Here is a 22,173-nt window from a genome sequence, read left to right as displayed (position 1 = left end):
GGTTGTCCCCCCCCCCCCGAGCACTGCTTTACTGCATTATATCTGAATTCATGTTATATTGGATTGCGTTATATCGAGGTAGAGGTGTATTAAGATTGTGTTGGTGGCAAGACATCCAGGAAGAGGTGTTGGAGAGGCATTCTAAAATGCGTAACTGGATGGAGATGTGAGTTGATGTTGTGTGAATGATGGTCATTTATATTTTGGAATCTGGGTTTTTCAGCTAGGTATTCTATGAAAATGTAGATGGGTTATTTCTGTGATAGGCATGTCAACTTACCATAGAAAGAAAAGAACCTTCTACTTCATTAAAAACAATGAGGAGTCCGTGTGGCACCTTAGAGACTAACAAATTTATTTGGGCATAAGCTTTCATGGGCTAGAACCCACTTAATCAGATACATGGAATGGAAAATACAGTAGCAGGGTGTGTGTGTGTGTGTATCTATATGTCTTACAAAGTGTGGGGGGGGTCAGTCTAACGAGACAATTCAATTAACAGTAGACTATCAAGGGAGGAAAAATCACGTTGTTTTTGCTGATACAGACTAACACTCTGAAACCTTCTACTTCATTGTTTACAATGATGTATACTATTGGTTTAAGAGCAGCTGTTGAAAGGCAGCAATTGGAGGGAAATTTGCTCTTGTTCAACCTGTTCTCAGCGAGGATCTTCACTGGATAGTTTTGCACTAAGGGTCTGATCTAAGGCCTAGAAGACAATACTAAAAAGCAAAGACATTAAATAAAACCAACTTTTAGCATCTAAGTGAAAAACAGTCAAAGTATTTAATTGTAAGTATTACAGTATTTACATTCTTACTCTATTTGGAACTTACATTATTGACTTCTGTGATGTATTGTATTATAAGCAAAATTTAGGCTTTTTGACAATCCCTGCATTAAGTGGAGGAAATGGAAACAAAATATTGCTGTTCAAATATTGACTGTAATAATTCAGTTTATAATATATCCATAAATAAGGAAATTACTATAAAACTGTTAATAGCACTGATAAGACACAATTTCCAATGTATATTTAGTTTTGGAGATGTCTCTAGCTCACATATTCCCTGTTGTTCATTTAATATGGATTCAAAATCTTGCTGTTAATACTACATACGTGTAATTATTATTTTACAGGACTTCACATGTTCTCAGGAGACAGCTCAGGGCTGATTATAGTTTGGAATACCTTTGTCAAAGGAAGTTCTCAACATCCAGTCCAACACTGGGGTATTAATAAGGTATACAAATATTTTTAATTAGCAAGATAACTTTACATAAAAGTGGTTTCAAATCTAGCCATCTAATTTGCATTTAATTACTTTTTCATGTCACTTTTGTGTGGTTGGAAAGTAAATTTCCCCTAAATGTCTTGTTAACACTTTGCAAACGGCTGATAAAACATGCTGTGATTCACTGGCTGGGGATTTCTAGATTTTTGTCACTGTTTTAGATATGATACTGTAAGTAGAGAATGTAAATGCTTATTCCTAGCACCAGCTTCTACAACAAACATTTGAGAATTGGTAACATTGTAATTGCACATAGTAACGTGTTGTTTGTACTTCCATAGATAGAATTAAAATAACAGACTATGTATCTAGTCAAAGTAAATTTGTTCACACTTCTATGGTTAACGTCTTATCAGCATTTCTGTTAACAATCCTAGTTTTCAGGATTTCATCGTTATAATAGGATCTGTCATTTGACTGTGGAAACTTGATATGGGCTAAAACTTGTTGATTTGGGATATAGTATCTTGTCCAGGAACCAGTGTTTTCTTTTTAAAATGGCTTGGGGGTTTTTTAAACTAAATTTAATCTTTCCTTGCACTGCCCCCGGCCAATTTCATGAGTTAATACCATCATGACATCCTTACCTTTGTTTCCTATCAAATTAGTCTTGCATTACAATAAACTTCATTTTTTCATTGTAGGAAATAAAAGAAAACGATATTAAAGGGACTCCAATAAATCATTTAGAAGTACATCCAAATGGAAGACGTTTATTAATCCATGCCAAAGACAGTGCTCTGAGAATTATGGATCTCAGAATGTAAGTAGGTTTTTGTAGTCAATGCATAGATTTCTGTGTCTCAAATTGACTCATCGTGGCAATAAAATGTTTTAAAATTATTAAATACATACTTAAGAGGAAGGATGGTCCAATAGTTACAGGGCTAGACTGGGACTTGGGAGACCTCAGTACAAATCCTTGCTCTGCCACAGGCTTCCTTTGTGACATTGGGCATGTCCTGTATGTTAGAATTTCCAAAAGTGGACAAGGCCTGTTTATAAAAAAAAAAAAAAAAAAATTAGATGCTTACCCTGTGTCATTGACTTTTCAATGTCACTCAGGAAGTCTAACCTCATACAGAAAGTCTGCAGCAGAGCAGGGATTTTAATCCAGGTATCATAAGCATCTTTCCCAAATCTGGACCTTAGCGTCCAAAATCTGGGTGCTTGTATGAAACTCCCTCAAGCTTATTACCAGCTTGGATCTGATCTCGCTGCCACCATCCAAAATTTCCAGGGTTTTGGCCCCCTCTGGTCTCCCCAAAACCTTCCCTGGAGGGACCCCAAGACTCAGAAACCCTGAGCCTACAACAAAGGGAAGTAACCCACTTCCCTTCCCTCTCTCTCTCTTACCCAGACTTTCCTCTCTGGGCTAACCTGGGAGTATTGATGCAATCTCTTTACATCACAATACCAAGAAGCATATCTCCTCTATTCCACAAAGAGACAAACCCCAAATACAAGGAAACAGAAGAGATTCTATCTCTCCTCCCCCTTAGCTTCTTCCCGCCCTGGGACACTAGGAGAGTTAAACACAGAGCGTAGTGTTTCCCCTCCCCCCTGTCTTTCCTTTCTCCTTAACCAGAGAAAAACTCAAACAGGTTTTAAAAAGAAAGCTTTATATAAAAAAGAAAGAAAAAAGACATAAACATATTCTCTGTAACAAGATGACAATACAGGGCTATTGCTTATAAGAAAAATATGAATAAACAGTCTGAGTCAAAAAGATATCCAATTTGAAACATTCCAGCAAGTTACACACATGTAAATACACCCAAAACAACATAAAAGCCTATATTGTTTTTCTACCTGTACTTACAAGTTGGAAACAGAAGATTAGAAGAAGAAAGAAGCTTCTCATAGCTGAGAGACAAACAAAAGACTCAGAGTCCAAAAATTCCCTCCCTGACTTTGAAAAATCCAGTTTCCTGATTGGTCCTCTGGTCAGGTGTTTGGTTCCCTTTGTTAACCCTTTACAGGTAAAAGAAACATTAACACTTAGCTATCTGTTTATGACACCAGGTCTCTCAAGTCCCTTTAAAAATATTATTTAGTTATTTAGCTTGGTTCATTGACTTTCAGTGGGACTTAAGAGCCTGAGTAACTTTGGCACCTTTGGAAATGTTACTCTTAGGGTATGTCTACACTTTAAAATGCTACAGCAATGCCACCGTAGCACTTCAGTGTAGACACTACCTACATTGACAGAAGGCATTCTCCATTGGCATAGGCAATCCATCTCCCCAGGAGATGGTAGCTAGGTTGACAGAAGAATTCTTCTGTCATCAACCTAACACTGTCTGCATTGAGATTTTCACACTCTGGTTGTTGTAGCTATACCAATGTAAATGCCTAATGTAGACCCAGGCCTTACAGTTAGTCTACACTAGAATTGCAACAGTGGCAAAGCTGTACCAGTGTAGCTGTGTCGCACTATTAGAGCAGATGGTTTATGCTGAAAGGAGAGAGCTTCTCATGCTGACATAATGCTGTCCCCACCAGCACATAGGTCAGTGTAACATACGTCACTTGGGGGTGGCTTTTTCAGATCCCTTAGTGATTTAAGTTATACTGAAGTAAGCGCTAGTGGGTACAAGCCCTTAGTCTCTCGGTGCCTCAGTTCCCCTTCAGTAAAATGGGGCTAATAGCACTTCACTCTCTCACAGGTTAAATACATTCAAGATTGTGAGGTGCTCAGATACTCTGGTAAGAGGGGCCACATAAATACATGAGATAGATGGGCAGAGAGACATTTAAATGTAATCTGTGATTATTTTCCCCTTTTATTATTAATATTTTTAAGCTATTAGTATAAAAATAGAGAAATCAAACTACAAAAAGCACAACTGCCCTAAGTGAATGTACCGCAAAGGCTAAAACTTAAATCCAGAAAAACAAGAGAATGTAGTGTTAAAGCATAAAATCTGTGCTGATGTTTTGTTCTTAATTTCCTCCTCCCCCCTACCCCCAACATGGATACTCAAAGTTTCCCCAATGTTAAGAAAAGATGCTTGGGGAAAATACTTTCCAAGCACTGACAGCACAAGGAACTATCAGAGCTCTCGGGACATTTTTTCAAAAAGTACCTTTATTTATAATGTAGCGCTCTCCCCCCATATCACTCTGTTTAAATTTCTTGGACTATCATGTTTTGGGCTACCAAAAGACTATTAGCTCTTTTACAGCACTTTCCCTCTTGCCAGAAGGGGGAGGATCCTTGGAATGGTCTTGATGGAGAGACCAAAGCTCAGAACCTTGGTGCAGTGTGGTTGCTTTGCACTGAGCCATCCACAGAATGTATGTGTGGAGCCATTGTAATGGGCACTTGGAGGATCATATGAATGTAGGGGGATCCTACAGTGGTGTAGAGCCAGCATTATAGTTCCTATACTACCACCCTTCCTGCTACTGGCATGGCAGTGTGTTTGGGGGAGGAAGAGGAAAGTGAGCATGGCTAGGGTTTCCCCACATACTGCTGGAGCCACTGGCAACCAAAGAGCCTTACATTGGAAAACCACCCAGCCAAGACTTAGAAACAGTGAGTATGTACCATGTGCTGTAGTCGACCCCCTTGGAGCTATTATTCTATTCAGAATCTCCACTGTCATTAAAAAGTTCTAGTTACTGTGACTGTGAAGCAAACTTCAAAAATGTAAGCTGAATGTCACCAATTGTGAGTCTGCAGAGAGCATGAAATAGTAGCTCTGAGAGGTTTGAACTCCTCTATTCATCTCCATGAGGTGTTAATTTGGATTCCCAGCAATTGTACTTTTAAATGTCTACACTATTAACCATTTGAATCCTCATGAAAGAAAGGAGAGAGGTAGGGGATCACAGATCTGGACAACTTGCCATGAGTGACATGTCAAGCTAAAACCGAGCTCTTACTCTTAGTCCTCCCCAGTACCTCCTTCTTTGATCACTAGACAACCCCACCATTCTGCCTATCATTCAGGTCTGAAAGGTGGGCATCCTCTTTGACTTGAACCTCTATCTCTAGGTCCTCACGTCTAGGGTATCTCTCAATCTTGCCAACTTTTTCTGCTTCACATCTCTAAGATACAGCCTGTACCATCAATCCACGTGGCTAAGACTCTCATCATCTCATGTCTCAAGTACTGCTGCAACATCCTTCTCTCTGGCCTTCACAAGTGCATCCTTCCCCTGCTTATGTCCATTCAGAATGTGCTGCAAAGGTAATTTTTCTAGCCTCTGTTGTTTTGATCACGTCACCCTTCTCTTTGTATCCCTCCACTGACACCCCTTCTCAAGTGCATCAAACATAAGTTATTTGTCCTCACTTTCAAGACCTATCCCTGCCTACCTGTTAACTTTCATTCACTATGAAAATCTGTGCTCCTGACTCCGACCAGCCATGATATTAGTTTCCATCATCCATGTAGTGAGGCAGCCTGGCTCCCAGCCACCCCAGAAACGGACGAGCCCCTCCGGATGCCAAAGTGAGCGGAGCCAGTGGAGCCTGTGCCTGCCGCCCAGAGGTCAGAGCACAGGACAGGAAGTATAAAAGCCCAACCCCAGGGCTCAGAAGCTGCCTGGCCACTGGAGAAGCCAGATGTGGTGGCCTAGCTCCTGCTGGGGAGACTCTTGCAGCCTGTGACCGACCCAAGGACTGGCCATACCAGTCAAGGCCTGATGCCGACCAGACCCCGAAGAAGCTGGTAAGCCTACCTATGAGAAGTGACCCAGAGGAGCTGCCAAGCTTACTGCTCACTGAATACCCTGAGAAGCCCATGGTGCTGGATTCCGTAGGGGACACCAACCAGACGCAGGTACTGCTAAAGGGGGAGGTAAGAAGTAGTCCGGGGGCAGCTGACCCTAGTCTGGCTGCGGCATACCCAGAGCCAATGCCAGTGTGTTGTGGCCAGGATCCTCACTGATACAGCAGCAGGCCGCCTGCCGCTGTTAGGGCCCTGGGCTGGGATGCAGTGGAGTAGGCAGGCCTGCGTCCCCCCTGCCACCCCACTGATGGGTGGCAGTCTCCCTCTTGCCCCAATGCTCAGGACCAGGAGCCTGGGTTTTGTTCTTGAACTGTTTGCTCAGTCCCTGCCTGAGGGCCTGAGCGCCAGACTGTTTGTTTGTTGCCTTGCCTTGGCACAGGACCTGGGCCTGTTCTTGAACTATTCGCTCAGCTGCAGCCTGAGGGCCTGAGCTCCTGTTTGTTTACTGCCCCGCCCTGACCCAGGTCCTGGGCCTGTTATCGAACTATTTGTTCAGCTCCTGCCTGAGGACCTGAGCTCTAAACTGTTTCCTGCCCCACTAGGCTAACTCCCCAACTCACCGGACCTAAAGAGTGAGGTGGCCTGGCTCCCAGCCGCCCCAGAGAGGAGTGACCACCAGCCGAATCCTCCTACAGTCCACTTATTAGATTTTCAATCAGGCATCTTTGTGCTTTCTCTCATGTGTGAGAAGTTCCCCATAAACATCTTCAAAGCTATTTCATTATCCTCCTTAAAATTCTCCTTTTCCATAATGCCTACAAAAAATGTGACAACAGTGTTTGTCAGCATTTGTTTGGTTTTGGTGTGCTGAGACGACTACCTATCATGCTGACCTCGTTGTTTCTTAGTACTACCCCATCGGTCTGTCAGTCTAGTCATCGGTCTCTCATTGTACGCATTGGCCTGGTCAACTCCAGAACATTAGGTTGATGTAAATCACCTTGTGTCAACCAATTTATGTGTCTAAACCAGGGGTGGGCAAACTTTTTGGCCCTAGGGCCACATTGGGGTTGCAAAACTGTATGGAGGGCCAGGTAGGGAAGGCTGTGCCTCCCCAAACATCCTAGTGACTGCCCCCCTCAGAACCACCGACTCATCCAACCCCTCTGCTTCTCTTAACCACCTCCTCCCAGGACCCCCCCACCCCTAACTGCTGCCACGGACCCCACTACCTATCCAACCCCCCCTGCTCCCTGTCCCCTAACTGTCCTGACCCCTATCCACACCACCGCCCCCTGACAGGCCCCCTGGATCTCCCACACTTATCTAACCCCTGCTTCCCACTCCCAGAATCTCTGCCCCATCCAACTGCTCCCTGCCCTTTATCCAAACCCCTGACCCCCTTACCATGGCACTCAGAGCAGCAAGTCTGGCCGCTGCACCGCATGGCTGCAGGGCAGGGGGGACAGCAGTGGAAGGGCTAGGGACTATCCTCCTTGGCCGGGAGCTCAAGGGCCAAGCAGGACAATTCAGCCCGTGGGCTGTAGTTTGCCCACCTTTGGTCTACAGTTAAATTTGTCTCTAGCCAACATAAGCACACTATTAGAGCAATGCAGTAAAACCATTTTGCTGAATGGCATGGAGCCCTTGTCGACCTACTGAGGCCAACACAGTGCAAGTGTAGACCCAGTGTGACCTGTGTCTACCCTAACAGTCCTCCAGCAGCTATTCGACAATGCTCCCATCTCTGCAACAGTGACTGATCTGGTTACCATTGTGAACTCCACTGCTCTCGGGATCACAGAGACTGGAAGCCACTCCACTCCTTTAAAACTCACGTGTGTTTTTAAAAATGTCTTTTCCTGGTTGCTAACCTTGGTGAGCACACGTAGTAGCTCATCCCTATTGTGTGCAACTGCCCAGCGGACTATGCTGGCTCCACACACTAGTCATTCTTCTGCCTGGAGTAGACAGAGAAGGATTGTATCTCCTAGGCCTGTGGGAAGAAGAGACTGTGGAGACACAGCTAGGGACCAGACATAGAAATGTGAAGATCTACAAACAGATTTTATGGGGCTTGCAGGCAAAGGGTTATGACAGGGATCAACATCAGTGCCGTGGGAAAGCCAAGGAACTTTGCCAAGGATACCACAAGACCAGGGAATCCAACAATAGATCTGGTGATGCACTACAGACCCGGTGAGACAATGAGCTTCATGCCATTCTTGGCAGAGAACCCACCAGCACCCTGCAGATCTCCATGGATAGCTTGGAGGACCCTGAAACAGAGAACCCTGCCGTGAGCAGCGAGATGTGGCAGAGGGCTGCAGCAATACTGCAAGCCATAACCTGTTCAAAACTCTGGCCAGTCCTGCATGAGACACATGGATGAGTTTGATGAAGGGGAAGGGGCGTTGGGTCTGTGTGTATGCATTTTTCCTTATAATCTTTAAATTTAAAGAGAGCACCTGGCCCATCCCTGTTTTAATAAGACACAGATATCAACCCTTGACTGTTTCACTCATATGAGAAAAGGTAGAGGTACAACAAACAGAGGCAGAGTTCTCATGTGGTTTTTATTCTCCTGTTGGGTTAGGAGGAGGATCGGCTGTGCAGAGCACTTTGTTTACAGAGGGATGTTCCTTTTATCCTCCTGAGAGATCTTGATGAAACTTTCATGGAGATACTCTGCAATACTCTTCTGAAGATTAGGAATGGTTGTCTTATTTCTTCCTCTGAAATAGGACATTTTCCGATTCCATTCCTCAATGAGTTTGGCTGGCACTGTAGCAAGAAACAGGCTAGCCGTATACAAGCCTGTGTGGCTTTGGGATGCCAGTAGCAGCTGTGTTTTCTGTGCCTTAATTTCCTTCCCAAGTGAGATATCAGCTAAAACCACACCACCTATGAAAAATAGTGCCAATATTCAGTGCCATTTCACTATACTTGTACCCAGGGAATAGGGACTGAAATTTTATTGCTTCATGCAGCAGAAAATTCTTCTCTTCACTCCTCTCAGTGGGCCATACTTACCATGGCTGGGGGGAGTGCAGTGCTATGTTGAGGCGCTCCATAGCTGAAGTGTCAATAAGCATTTCTTATAATAAGTGTTTATGGGAATAAGGGAAGGAAATTTTAAGCTTAATTTTCTCTTTCCATTGTGACTGTAAATCCAATGGTACATCTCTCTGTTATCAGCAGCTTCAGGCGTGGCAGCCTTGAGGGATGCCCCCTCCACACCCATAGAATGCCTGACTCTGATAAAGTAAAGAAAGAAGAGGATTAGAGAAGACATGTTCAGCAAAATTCTACTAGCCAGTGCTCCATTGGACCGTGAACAAAGGGTTGGCAGGGCCAGGATGACTGACAGCATGGAAAGGGAAAAAGAAAACAGGAGAGAAGCCCCTCAGGACAAGAAGAGAGAAATACATCAGGACATAATGTGTCTTTTCAGGCATGACACCTAAATGCTGCAGATACCAGTTGACCCCCCAAGTCCAAAAATCCCAGACTCCTCACCTGTTTCAGTCCTTGGAGAACTCCATGGCTGCTTTTCTCTGCACCATTGCAGGAGACCATTAATGGCCCTGCACACTTGCATGACGACTCACACCATGGATTGTCCAATTCCAGAATTATTTCCCACTGACTGGCCGCCATTTGGTCTTGCAGTCTTCTAGAATGCGATCATCATTTGCTTTTCAGCTGTCAGTGCAGCTCTCATTCTGGTTTCCATGCGCTGGAGGGCTGAGGCAAAATCAGCACACAGATCCAGGAATGTGGTCTTCTGCATTCTGAAGCTCTGCAACCACTACTCATTGTCCCAAACCTGCCTATGTTGCAGTCCCACCAATCAGTGCTCATTTCTTGAGGCCAGAAATGGTGCTCCACTGTCAGCTGTTGCTCCATGAATGCCATCAACAACCTTGAATTGGTTCTTACTATGTCTCACAGCAATCTGTCCTAGAAGAAACTGTCATATTCCCCCGTTGTTGCGGTGCTTTCTGTGGGTCTGAAAATACCAGAGGATCCCATGAATGCTGAAAATACAGAACATGTGAATAGTGTAGAGTTCTGTGGCTCCGTGTTTCTGTTAGAGGTGGCAGCCACTGAAAAATGCCACCTGGATTTGTGGGATTTTTTTTTAAAGATGTGAAAATTATGGAATATGGATGGCATTATGGAATGGAGTAAGTTGCATGCTGGGAACTTGACTTCTAGCTCCTAGAGATCCCTGAGTGAGTAATTTCTACCCCATAACACATTGTGAAAATTTCCCAAAAGTCATTGGGCCAGACCGCAGTGTGTAGCACACTGGGATACCTACCTGAAGTAGATCATACTTTGCATCAACACAGGCACTCCTGCTGAGTATGTGCAGTGCCGACTCAAGTAGCCAAGTATGCACGTGCTGAAGCGATATGCAGACTCTGATGACTGTGTGCCAATATAACTTTAATCAACCAAAGTTTGTTTTGTAGGCATGGCCTTCTATTGTAATCTCCTTGGGGGTAAGGACCTGCTTTTGGTTCTTTGTTCATACAGCCCCTAGCACAATGGGGTCCTGGCCCATGACTAGGACTTCTAGGTGTTATGTTGATACCATTTTTTAAAAACAGTCTAATTTTGGTTCCATACATGGGTGACGTTTCAGAGTACCACCCCTCCCCTAGTCAAGAAGGAGCCATGTCCAAGGAATTCAGCAAATCCCATGGGCATATTTAAGCCTCACCAAGGCGAGGAGGAGCTGAGCTCTGAGAGCGGCACAATCATATTTTGAATATCTATACATCCTACTGTAAGGGGCACCTCATTTTGGCAATTTACATGGGTAGAGCTTATTTTGTTGGCAGAGGTGGGAAAAGTACCACCACTTTTTGTTTCCAGTCCAACCCCCTTGGCCCAGCAAATCAGCCCAGAATTAAGGAACTGCAAAGACTGCGTTTGTACCCCTTGTGCAGACCTGGGTATTCCCTTGCCATTTCCAAAGGTATGGGCTTAAGTATTTCTCTGTATTATCAGAGATAAAAGTGCCATTATGGAAGCCAGGAAAGGGAAGGGTTTGAGGGAGAACATGGGACATGCAGGGGATAAGTGTGCAGTGCACTGATGCCACTTTAGATACAAGATATTGAGCTAGTATTATTTATTCAGCAGAAAAGTCATATGTGAGGTATGGGAGATTTTTGTCTGTTATGAAAGTAATTGCCAAACTCAGACTCTTCTTTATTTTTAGCTTGGCTACAAAGAAATACATAGGTGCCACAAACTATAGAGAGAAGATTCACAGTACCTTAACACCATGTGGGACATTTCTTTTTTCTGGAAGTGAAGATGGTATAGCATATGTTTGGAATCCAGAAACAGGTAACCAATCGATTATTTTACAATATTAGGCCAGGTTGTCAAGCTCTCTGAAAGAGCCTTCTTTAAAAAACAAACAAACAAAAACCAAACAAACCCTTTTTCTTTTTCATTTAATAACTTTGGTGCAAAATAAAAATTTAGGCTGATGTCCTTAAGTCTATAAACGTAAGGTCCACCTTCTATTTCTGTTGTTAGTTATGCTCTGAGTTAAAAATTATATTCATACGGGAATAAATCTCAATCACAGATAGTATCTCAGATTTCTAGTAGTAATTAAACACTTCTAATTTGGTCTTTTGTTCAGTTGTCCTTTCCACATGATACCAAGTATTTGTGTATTCAGTTTAAGACCCTGTTCCAAAGCCCATTGAAGTCAATGAGTGTCTTTCTGTTAATGTCAGTGGGCTTTGGATCAGGCTGTTAAGAGCTATTTATTTTACTTGCACGATTGACTGATTGAAGACCTCTGATAAGTGAATGATCAGTATACATAGCCACCTGGATGTAGGAATGCTAGGCTTCCTCATAAATTGCCCTCAAAACTGGATAATTCCCAAATAACCACTAAAATACAAAAAAACCCTGCTGGACAAAGCGCCAAGCAAAGTACAAATAAAAGTTAGAGAATTTCTTGTCTAAATTAACCTTATTGTACTGTGTGTAGCAGAGAGGAAATTAAATGTAGTGGTAAGTAACAAAAGTTTGGTTTTGTTGACTTTCTGCTTTGTTCTTTTATATTAAATTACAACGTAGATCTTTAAAACATTAAACATTTAAAAACTAGCATTTAGGCAGGCAGGTCTGTTCTGAAGATTTTTTTGAAGGCATCTTCAACCAGGGTTCAAAACTACCTGCACATTATTGCACGACTTTCCCAGTACCTATCAAAAATAGGTGGAATGTAGGAAGAGAGAGAATTTGTAAATAAAAGCCCTAAGCCTAAAATGATTTATGCATGTCTTTAACTTTATAGACATAAGTTGTTCCATTGAGTTCAGGATCAGGGCCAAAACTTTTATGAAATGATGTGCAAAACTTCCATTCCCATTGGTCAGTATGACTGAAGCCCATGACTAACATAACAAGCATTTTCCCAGAAAGATACAAACACATATTATTATGTGCCATTTAATATTTTTTAAGTGGGTAGTGCTTTCCAAGTTATCAACTAGTTTAAAATACAAAGGTTGAAGTCCTCTTCTCTAAGATTTTGGTAACATAAATATAATATAGAGAGATGAGTGGATATTATAAAAAGTTGCAACATTATTATGTCAAATTTTTATGACAGTACAAATTAAGAACTCTTGTTTTTCCTTTTATAGGTGATCAAGTAGCCATATATTCTGACCTCTCCTTCACATTTCCAGTTCGAGATGTCACCTTTCATCCACATGAACACATGGTGTCATTTTGTGCCTTTGGTCAAAATCAGCCAATACTTGTGTACATTTATGATTACAAAGGTACTGTAGGTCATTTCTCAATGCATAAGAATCTTGGTAGCTGTTTGTTTAGCTTTTTAGAAGTGACTTGCAAAGGTTCTTTTTTAAAAACAAACAAACAAACAAAAAATCAAAACCTGCCATGCAAGAATTGTGCTGAAATCTCTAAACCAGTTTAAGATCAATACTGAATTAGCTTCAAATTTACCTTTCTGTCATGATGTTGCATGTCTGAATTCCTGACTTGTCATCGCTTCCCTCTCCAGGTCCTACCCTCAGCAATCTATGCAGTGCTAGTGATGTCATGTCAATCGTTAGAACCCTATGTCAGTCTTGGGCTGGATTATGGAGACAGGCGAACTTACTTTTTCTCAAAATACATATAGTTTAAGGAAAACCTTAATATATGCTTTATGACTGTTGGGATATAAAATAATTTTTAAAAGCTGTATACAAATGTTTTAGTTGTTGAGGAAAATCTAGGCTCACTTGGTCCTCTGTAGGCAAACTCACATCTGCAGTGGAATTCCATAGCAAGTGTGTTATCATCAGGGATCCTAGAAATCTGTTTGTTTTGGAAAAATATGAAATTTGTGTTTTTACAGAGAATCTTTGAATTTTTACATTTTGTGAAAAAATAAAAACTTATACAGTAGAACTATGTTTATCCAAGCCTCTGTTATACAGCTCACTATATTAAGCAAACCGGGGCTGTCAGCCCTGGACAGCGGGGTTTGGGTGGCCAGCCCTAGCAGTGGGACTCCCTATTGTGGCTAGGGAAGCTAAAAGTTCAGCGTTTCATTTTAATTGCAGAAAAACATGGATTTGTATGGGTTTTTATTGGACAATGTTGGGATTTTTATCACAGAAAATGAGATCCCTGGCTATCACTAGCATATAGTTAATTGTAGACTTAATTAGTCTTTTAAACTGGTAGGTTTCTTGATATTTAAATTTTGTTGGTTACTATTCAGTAGCATCACTGTTTTCTTTGTTGAGGATATTGTTTCAATTGTCATGTTTCATCTTAATGGCAGATATGACAAAGGAGTATATAAAATATATTATGCAGATATATATTTACTTTTTTTCCGTTTACATCTGCTGCAAAGTAATAATTGCATTTTGTGCTGATAAAGATGAATTGTTAACACAAAATACTAAATTTTCCATTTAGTTGCTATCTTGATAATATAGAGTGAATAATTAAAAAGAACCCACAACACACTTACTTACTTTATATTAAGGTTCATATCCTCCATCTACTGTACTGACATGATTTTACTGAACTAATTACATTGAAAAAATTAATAGTCAATATTAAAAGTTAACTTTTAGTCGACTAATAAATCTGTTCTGTTTAGCTGACTAGAGAACCACAGATAATTGTGTCTCTTTTATTAAAAACTGATTGTAGGCCTGATTCAGGAAAACACTTAACCATGTTCTCCAATCTGTCCCTGTTCAGGAGAACACTTAAGCATGTGCTTTAGTATTTTCTTCAACAGTGATGAGCCCCAATTTAGGAAAACATCCCAGTTCTGGAAAGCACTCTGCTTTGTCTATACAAAGAAACAAAAACTATTATTTCCTGCAAGTAATCCATATTAAAGCTAAGAACTAATTTGCGTTGTAGCAACATAAATATTTGTTACTATGCATATAAATTATATTAATAAAGGTAAAGAAAATCAGCTCTTTGAAATCACTAAACAAAATTACATTCTTGAATTGGACAGGTTTCATAGCTGTTTAACTGTATACCTCATGGAAATGCATTTTCTATTTAATGGAAAACATGGTTGAGTCTTGAACAATCAAACAGGATCACACTGAGATTATATTGGTAGTTAAAGTTGTCTGTTGTTTTAACAAAGTTACTGATCTTTTCTCATCAGTGAGCCATTACATAGGTTGCGGTCTTTTGGGCATAATCTCTGTGACATACCAGGGTACAATCCAGACTGAGTAGCCAGGTCACCTCTGCCCTCAAACCTGGGGTGCCCTTTAAAATTCTTTGCTGGTATAGCCTACAGTCTCCTCACCAAAAGCTTCCAGCATACAAGTCACTCCCAGTTATGTCTGTGTATGTGCTGCAGCCAGCCACACCTTCGCTCTTACCAGCCTTGATTATACTGCAGGGTGACCCAACACATCCACAGTCTTAGATTTCCCCCTAGGAATATGTGTCCTGGACAATACAGGTTTATATAAGATCTGTTATTGCTTTAATAGTAATAATGTGCATACACCTTGTTACCCCCAAATGGAGTTTCACAGACACTTCAATGTAAACACACTGGATTAGATAAACAATGAAACAAGTTTATAAACTGCAAAGAGAAAGATTTTAATTGAATACAAGTAATGAGGCATAAAAGTCAGAAATGTTTACAGGGAAAATAAAGATGAAATGCAACTGGTGCCTAACTTAACAAGCTATGTTAAATTCAAAGCAGAGTTTTCTCATCACATGCACTAAGCAGTCTTACTGACCAAACTTCTTAGGTTTAAGACCCCTTTTACAGTTCAGTGTCTGCTTCCTTTTCCCTTGTGGTGCAGTGAATCGAAGGACAGAGAGAGAAGAAGAGGAGGAATATTAGTCCTTCCTTTTTATAGTGTTAGCCCCTCTCCTGAAAACATTTCTAACTGAGATTGAGGAGACAGTCTATAGGGAAGGATGTTCCCTGCTGCTTTTTCCTAATGTGTTGGAGCTTCTTTCGTTTCTCTTCCTGCTTGATGACTCTGTTTACTGCTTAAATGCAAATTAAGTAGCACATATTTCTTTGTCTGAGCCAGACCTGTTTGCCAACCTGAGTTTGGAATATGAAGAACAACATGCACTGGATCGTATAACTTCACATACAATGTTGCCACACACATTTTCTCAGTACAGTAATGACCAGCAAATTATGAGTTTTCAGAGAATACCTTACAAGGCACATATTGCATAAAGATTATTACAATAATCTGTAGGGTGTGGACATGGATATGTTCTGACATATTCTGCTACTAACTTTTTGTTCCTTTTTGGTTAAAAATATTTGCTTTGCTTTCAGAAGACAGTTTTAGTGCATTGGTGTTAAGGAGTTAATCATACAGTAATATTAATTTTAGTCACTGGTACCATTTTTAAGATTCCCATTGTTCCATAGTTTGGCTTAGATCAGCTGGTTTAAAAATACCCTTTAATGTTTACAATGGGCAAATTTTAAATAAGGAATGCTGAAATCATTTGTCTTCCTGATGCAACAATCTAAAAACTGTAAAAGTCATGTGTGTGGTTAAAAGGCAACTGGGCTCAACTTCTATCAAGTTAATACCAGTTAACGCTGGTACCTGGCAGCTAGCCCACATGATTGTCTAATTGGACCCTAATGGCCCTGCAATGTATATTGCCAAAAGCCTTTTCCCAAAACCTGAGGTTCCCAGCCCCTGAGCTGTTTCGCTGAATATCTCACTCTGCATGACTAGGCCTGCTCCTGCAGGATATCTCCTGTGCCTAAATGTGTTCAGTTGTCAACTTTAGAAATTTTTCTCAAAGACAATTCTCTGAATGAGCTCAGCGCTACTGGGCTGGAAAAACCTCCAGGCAACCTTAGTAGAAGAAGCAGTGAGGCTACAAAGAGAAAGAAATAGCAACATCTAGTGGCAGAAAGAAGTAACTGAATTACAAACTCAGGATCTTCAGTCCAAGTTAACCAAGAGGTACCACTTGGTCACCTCCTTGAGCACCTGCTGGACTGGACCCAGCAAGTTACTAGCCTCAGCTGAAGTAGAATGCTGCATTTTAATTTAATCATACTTTATCCTTTAGTTTGTGTTTCCAAATGTACTTGGTGTTTTCAATTTTACTTTTCCTTAATTGTATGGAAAATTGACCTTTTCAAAATAAAAATGATCTGCAGTAGAGCCCTTGTTTATCCAAACCCATTTCTGAAAACACTCTTTTTCATGTATCTTGGTAGTTTCCTAGACATGAATTAATTACTGGTACATAATCTTTCCTTTATCTCAACTTGGGTTTATTTGAATAAATTTTATCCCCCTCTTCCCATTTGAAAAAACAGTATTCTTCTCTATTGCTACTTGCAGTTATGTTAATCAGTTGTAATCTATTTTATTTGTGTGTGTGTGTGTGTGTATATATATGTATATAAAAATAAAAGAATCAAAAGTTAGAAAATGTATGATTCACTTGAATTCAATGCCAGTTGCTTACTTTTTTGACTTGTGTAGGACAGCCTTTTTAAGGTCATATTTTACTAATAATTTTATCAAGAGAAAACTACTGCTGACTAAGAGTTATGATGAATCAGCTCAGTATTAGAGGATGGTGAATACCAATAGTGGGAGGAAATCAGACATGTGGGGGGAGAGGGAGAAAAAGGGAATTCTGGAATCAAGAGAGAAGCTGCTCTTTTTGGAGATCCTTGAACAGGGATGATGTGGCAGGAGGGAGATGGACCAGCAGAGAGAGTGCGTGTTCGTATGTCTAAGTGTGTGAGAGAGAGAGAGATAAAGAGTGGCAGAAGGGAGTCAGACCTACAGAAGTGTACTCTAGCACAGGGAAAGGGTGGCAGTGAGGAACCTGGCACGTAGGGCCAGAGTGTTTTGCATTGTTAAGCATGGCATGACGGGATTTTCTCTAAACTTTACATTTGTCTTTCTTGTTAGCATCTTTATCATAAATTTTGATAGAGATTCAGTGGAACCAGAGCAGGCATACATAACAATAGCCAGCTGAATTCTTTGTGTTTTGGTAACTGAGTAATAATACTTCACTATTCATTATATTCCAACACTAACTGAACTTAAATTGTAGATTCATCACAGCCATAGTATTGGCATGTTCAGAATACTGCACCTAACTTTTAAATTGTTTTGCCGAGAGTTCTATATAATTTACTGTTTTCTTGTTCATGTGTTGTATGCACTATTGCCCTGTATTTCTAGAGGGAGCTGGTAGTGATTCCTATATTTAGGGTGCTTAACACTTTCCATTGTTAAAGATTCTTATGATTCTTTTTTGGGAAGCTCCGAACATCTCCAATGTTTGCAGAAGGACTTTGAAATTTGGCAGGGAAAAAGCCCTCAAGCTAGAAAAGTTCCTTTTCTTTGTTCCATGAAATCCCATTTGAGTTTTGCTGAGTTGCAAACTGTTTAAAGTTGTTACTTCCTTTTTTTTGCTTATGTTCCTCAGAAGAACTTTCACAGCATAGCAAAATAACTGAACCTTAATTTTCTAGAGAACTTGGCCCACACCCTGGTAAAGCAGCAGTAGCAGGTTGTTAGTGGGAACACCACGGAGCTCCCAGAGCAGCTGTAGAAATGGGGTGGTGAGAGACTCTGGCTGGAGTCACCTTCCTTTGATTATTCCAGGGATCCAGCACATTGCCCTGGCAATCTGTCCACCTTTCTAGGAGTACCATGTTGGACAACAACTCCCAGCATATCGGGTGTAGGGAGTATAAGAGAGTGCTAAGTTGGGCAAGCTTCTCTTGGACCCAGCTCATGATGCCATCAGGTAATCAATGCTTCTCCCTTCCTGGGGAGAACAACCTACTCCTTTTAACAGCTACTGTAATTAGACCTGTAGCTCAAGTGATAAGTCTGTCAAGTAGTGAAAGTTCAGGTTTCAGCCCCGATAAGTGATATGTGATATAGGGTTTGTTACATAGTGAGACATAATGAGATTTAGTTTTTTTGTATTCCTTTAAAAATACAAAACTCCTAAATTACATACAAACAACCCTAAGATAATAAGTCATTTAGATTTCAAAGTCAAGAGAGATTTGTGGTTGCCCATGCAACTTCAGTTTTGCACTCTTGTTCTATGCATTATGATACAGTTTTAATGGCAATAATCACATACTATTCTTTTGCCACAAGATCTCTGCCTCATTGCATGCACAGAATTAAGGTTACCTAGGCCAGTGTTTCTCAAACTGGGGTCGCCGCTTGTGTAGGGAAAGCCCCTGGCGGGCCGGGCCAGTTTGTTTATCTGCCCTGTCTGGAGGTCCAGCTGATTGCGGCTCCCACTGGCTGCGATTCGCTGCTCCGAGCCAATGGGAGCTGCTGGAAGTGGCACGGGCCAAGGGACTTACTGGCCGCTGCTTCTAGCAGCTCCCATTGGCCTGCAGCAGTGAACCGTGGCGAGTGGGAGCTGCAATCGGCCGGACCTGCGGACAGGACAGGTAAACAAACTGGCCCGACCCACCAAGGGCTTTCCCTAACAAGCTGCGACCCCAGTTTGGGAAACACTGGCCTATGCAATTGTAAAACTGGCCTTTCTTAACTCAACTATATAACCTAAATAACTTTTTCTTTTAATGTAGGGTTTTGTATATAATTTATCTTTATCTTGTTCAGCAAAGTCTCAGATTTAATATAAGCTATGAACTCAATGGGGTTTGTTTCATGGAACTACTAAGACTTGACCTAAAATGTTGATGTTGATGATTATTTCTGCAGTTGCACAGCAGGAGGCTGAAATAATAAAAGATCTCAATGGGTCACTCGCATCAACAACACCCAGAGGGCCACAAATTCTTAGCAATTCTTCTCATATTTCTGCACAGAAAGATTCAACAATGTCTCCGGCAGATCAATTTGTCAGTGTTGCAAGAGTATCTATGAGAATGCAGAAAGTGAAGCAGAAACTTGACTCTGTTATGGTAAGTCAAATTTATTTATATTTCCAAGCAATTTTTAAAGTCCTCTCATACAGTGCCTATATTCTATATAGCACAAGCACATATTACAAACCATTTGTACATTGTTTGTAGCTCTGTTCTCCTTTTGAGTCCCATTATTGTCAATGCACTTATTGTGTCTTTTCAGAGACTAGATCATGTAAATAGAAGTTATTTTTGGTATCTCTTGTTTTAACCACCCATCAGTGACCAGAAGTTTGTTTGGCAACATCCATTGGCATTAATGTGAATTACATATCTACATACCCTGACTGTTTTTAAAGGATCCATCTTCATCATATTTTTGCTTTTTAGAAGATACAATTTGGTGGCATTCACAATTCAGCTGGTCATGTCTAAGATGTACAGCGCCTCCAGAAAATCCTTTCCTGACCTCACTAGTAGTAATAATATTTCCGCTTAAAGTATAGGCAAGAAATAGTCCTGTCTCTAAGTTACACAAGGAGTATTAATATTTACTAGAGGAAATTCTTGTGTGCTTGATACAGAACACACAATACCTAACCTTGTATGGGGTAACAGTGCCTTCAGATTTTAATCTAATACTTTGCCTAGATACATATGTGTGACACAGTTCTGCTCAACTATGGTTAATCAGAGATCAATAATTAAATCTGAAAAACAAAGTTCTACTGATATGTAAATATTCTGATGTAATTGGAGGCAAAAAAAAAATTATACAGCCACTATGTGTGTCTGCCAAAAGCAAATGACATCCTTGTATCAGAATCAAGAAAAGGACTTTGCAAGTCTTGAATGAACACACATAATTAAAATTTTTGGCATTACTTAAAAATGACAAATGTTTATACTATATCTCTGACAAGTTACATAGTTATGCTATATCTTTCAAGACTGTAAACTCACATGACTAATACTAAGTCAGAAATATTCATGTAATTATTAAATAGTTTTTATGGAGGTTTCATTTTTTAATTAAGATGCATTTGCCAGTCACTATCACTTAAATTTTAAAATAATTACTTGTTATATAAAATTTACTATTACCTCACCTGCTTTTTCTTTTAGTAATCATTAAATTGAAGAAACTTGTTCAATTATATATTTACACATAAGATCATGTTTACTTGAGTGATAGGAAGTTAAAACAAGTATGGTTGGATGTTTCCTATCATTAAACCTTATTATTCTTTAAATCAATATCATTAAATGTGATTAAGTTCATGTGTATCGTGATAATCTAGTTTATGTATGCATTAAAGGCTAAATTTTTACCATATGTCTGAATTGCATCTACAACTTTTGCAGATGCATACACAAACTACCCAGTTTTCATACATCAGTGAGCTTTTCATACATAACTTGCACACACCTGCATTTTGCCTGTGCACATTAGGCATCTACATTGAAAAAAATTAACCACTTGGGCTCAGTGTTGATCTGATTATATATAACAGGGATAGGCAACTTATGACATACATGCCAAAGGCGGCACGCGAGCTGATTTTCAGTGACACTCACACTGCTCGAGTCCTGGCCACCGGGGGGGCTCTGCATTTTAACTTAATTTTAAATGAAGCTTCTTAAACACTTTAAAAACCTTATTTACGTTACATACAACAATAGTTTAGTTATATATTATGGACTTATAGAAAGAGACCTTCTAAAAATATTAAATGTATTAAGTATCAGAGGGGTAGCCGTGTTAGTCTGGATCTGTAAAAGCAGCAAAGAGTCCTGTGGCACCTTATAGACTAACAGGCGTATTGAAGCATGAGCTTTCGTGGGTGAATGCATGCATCTGACAAAGTGGGTGTTCACCCACGAAAGCTCATGCTCCAATACATCTGTTAGTCTATAAGGTGCCACAGGACTCTTTGCTGCTTTTAAATGTATTACTGGCACATGAAACCTTAAATTAGAGTGAATAAATGAAGACTCGGCACACCACTTCTGAAAGGTTGCCAACCCCTGATATATAAGCATATATCCTTTTTATTCCTCTGTGTTTCTTCTCCATTCCTGGAATATCTTCTGCATGAGCTCTGAAGAATCATTTTCAGTCATGTTGTGGTCGCTACCTTCTGTGCCGCTCTCTGTGTACCCAGTCCATCTTGCTTCTCTCCTGTCAGGAGGCAGACATTAATGGATAAAGCAAGAAGCTTCCTTTTCTCCTCTTTTCCCCATGGCAAAGCATGCAGCCTTGGAAGCATTCCTATCCTTTGTTAGCCTAGAAAATGGGAGACTAGAGCAAAGAACTAAATCTTGGTCTCAGCTTTAGGAGTGCACAGCACTAGTACTAGATCAAGCCAGGTTATGTTTAGTAAAATGAGTTACTGTATATTCTCTTAAGCTTAAAAGAGACACTGGAATTTTCTTTGTGAATCAAGTGTTGATGGTTGGCCTCTGCCTCTCAGAGAAATAGGATTGATATACACTATAGTAAAATCTTGGCAGCACTTACTATTTATCTGTGCTTCAGAGGATTAATATTGATTAATTTATATTATCTCAGTTCAAAGTAAATTTCATTGACAAAACATTTAATGCCTGAGGGCTGGTCTACACTGGTGGGGGAGAGAGGGGGATCAGTCTAAGATACGCAACTTCAGCTATGCTATTCGTGTAGCTGAAGTTGAAGTTTCTTGTTTGACTTACCTGGCCATCCTCACGGCAGTAGGGAGACCACCACAGCTCCCCTGTC

The 22,173-nt window shown here is 40.6% G+C and overlaps 1 protein-coding gene across 6 annotated transcripts in view; it reads left to right on the top strand.

The window, feature by feature from the left end:
• Window positions 1-22,173, top strand: part of AHI1 (Abelson helper integration site 1) — a 183,021-nt gene that overhangs the window by 47,782 nt on the left and 113,066 nt on the right. For all 6 annotated transcript variants that reach the window (XM_075063973.1, XM_075063970.1, XM_075063972.1 and 3 more), the window contains 5 exons: window positions 1,144-1,247; window positions 1,943-2,061; window positions 11,217-11,347; window positions 12,673-12,813; window positions 19,267-19,469. In XM_075063973.1, the coding sequence (XP_074920074.1) occupies window positions 1,144-1,247; window positions 1,943-2,061; window positions 11,217-11,347; window positions 12,673-12,813; window positions 19,267-19,469 (698 nt within the window). The remainder of the gene's footprint in view (window positions 1-1,143; window positions 1,248-1,942; window positions 2,062-11,216; window positions 11,348-12,672; window positions 12,814-19,266; window positions 19,470-22,173) is intronic.

Source organism: Chelonoidis abingdonii, chromosome 3 (assembly GCF_003597395.2).
Source record: "Chelonoidis abingdonii isolate Lonesome George chromosome 3, CheloAbing_2.0, whole genome shotgun sequence".
Classification (NCBI taxonomy): Eukaryota; Metazoa; Chordata; order Testudines; family Testudinidae; genus Chelonoidis; species Chelonoidis abingdonii.
The sequence above is the reverse complement of the archived record's forward strand: the minus strand, read 5'-3'. Positions and strand labels throughout refer to the sequence as shown.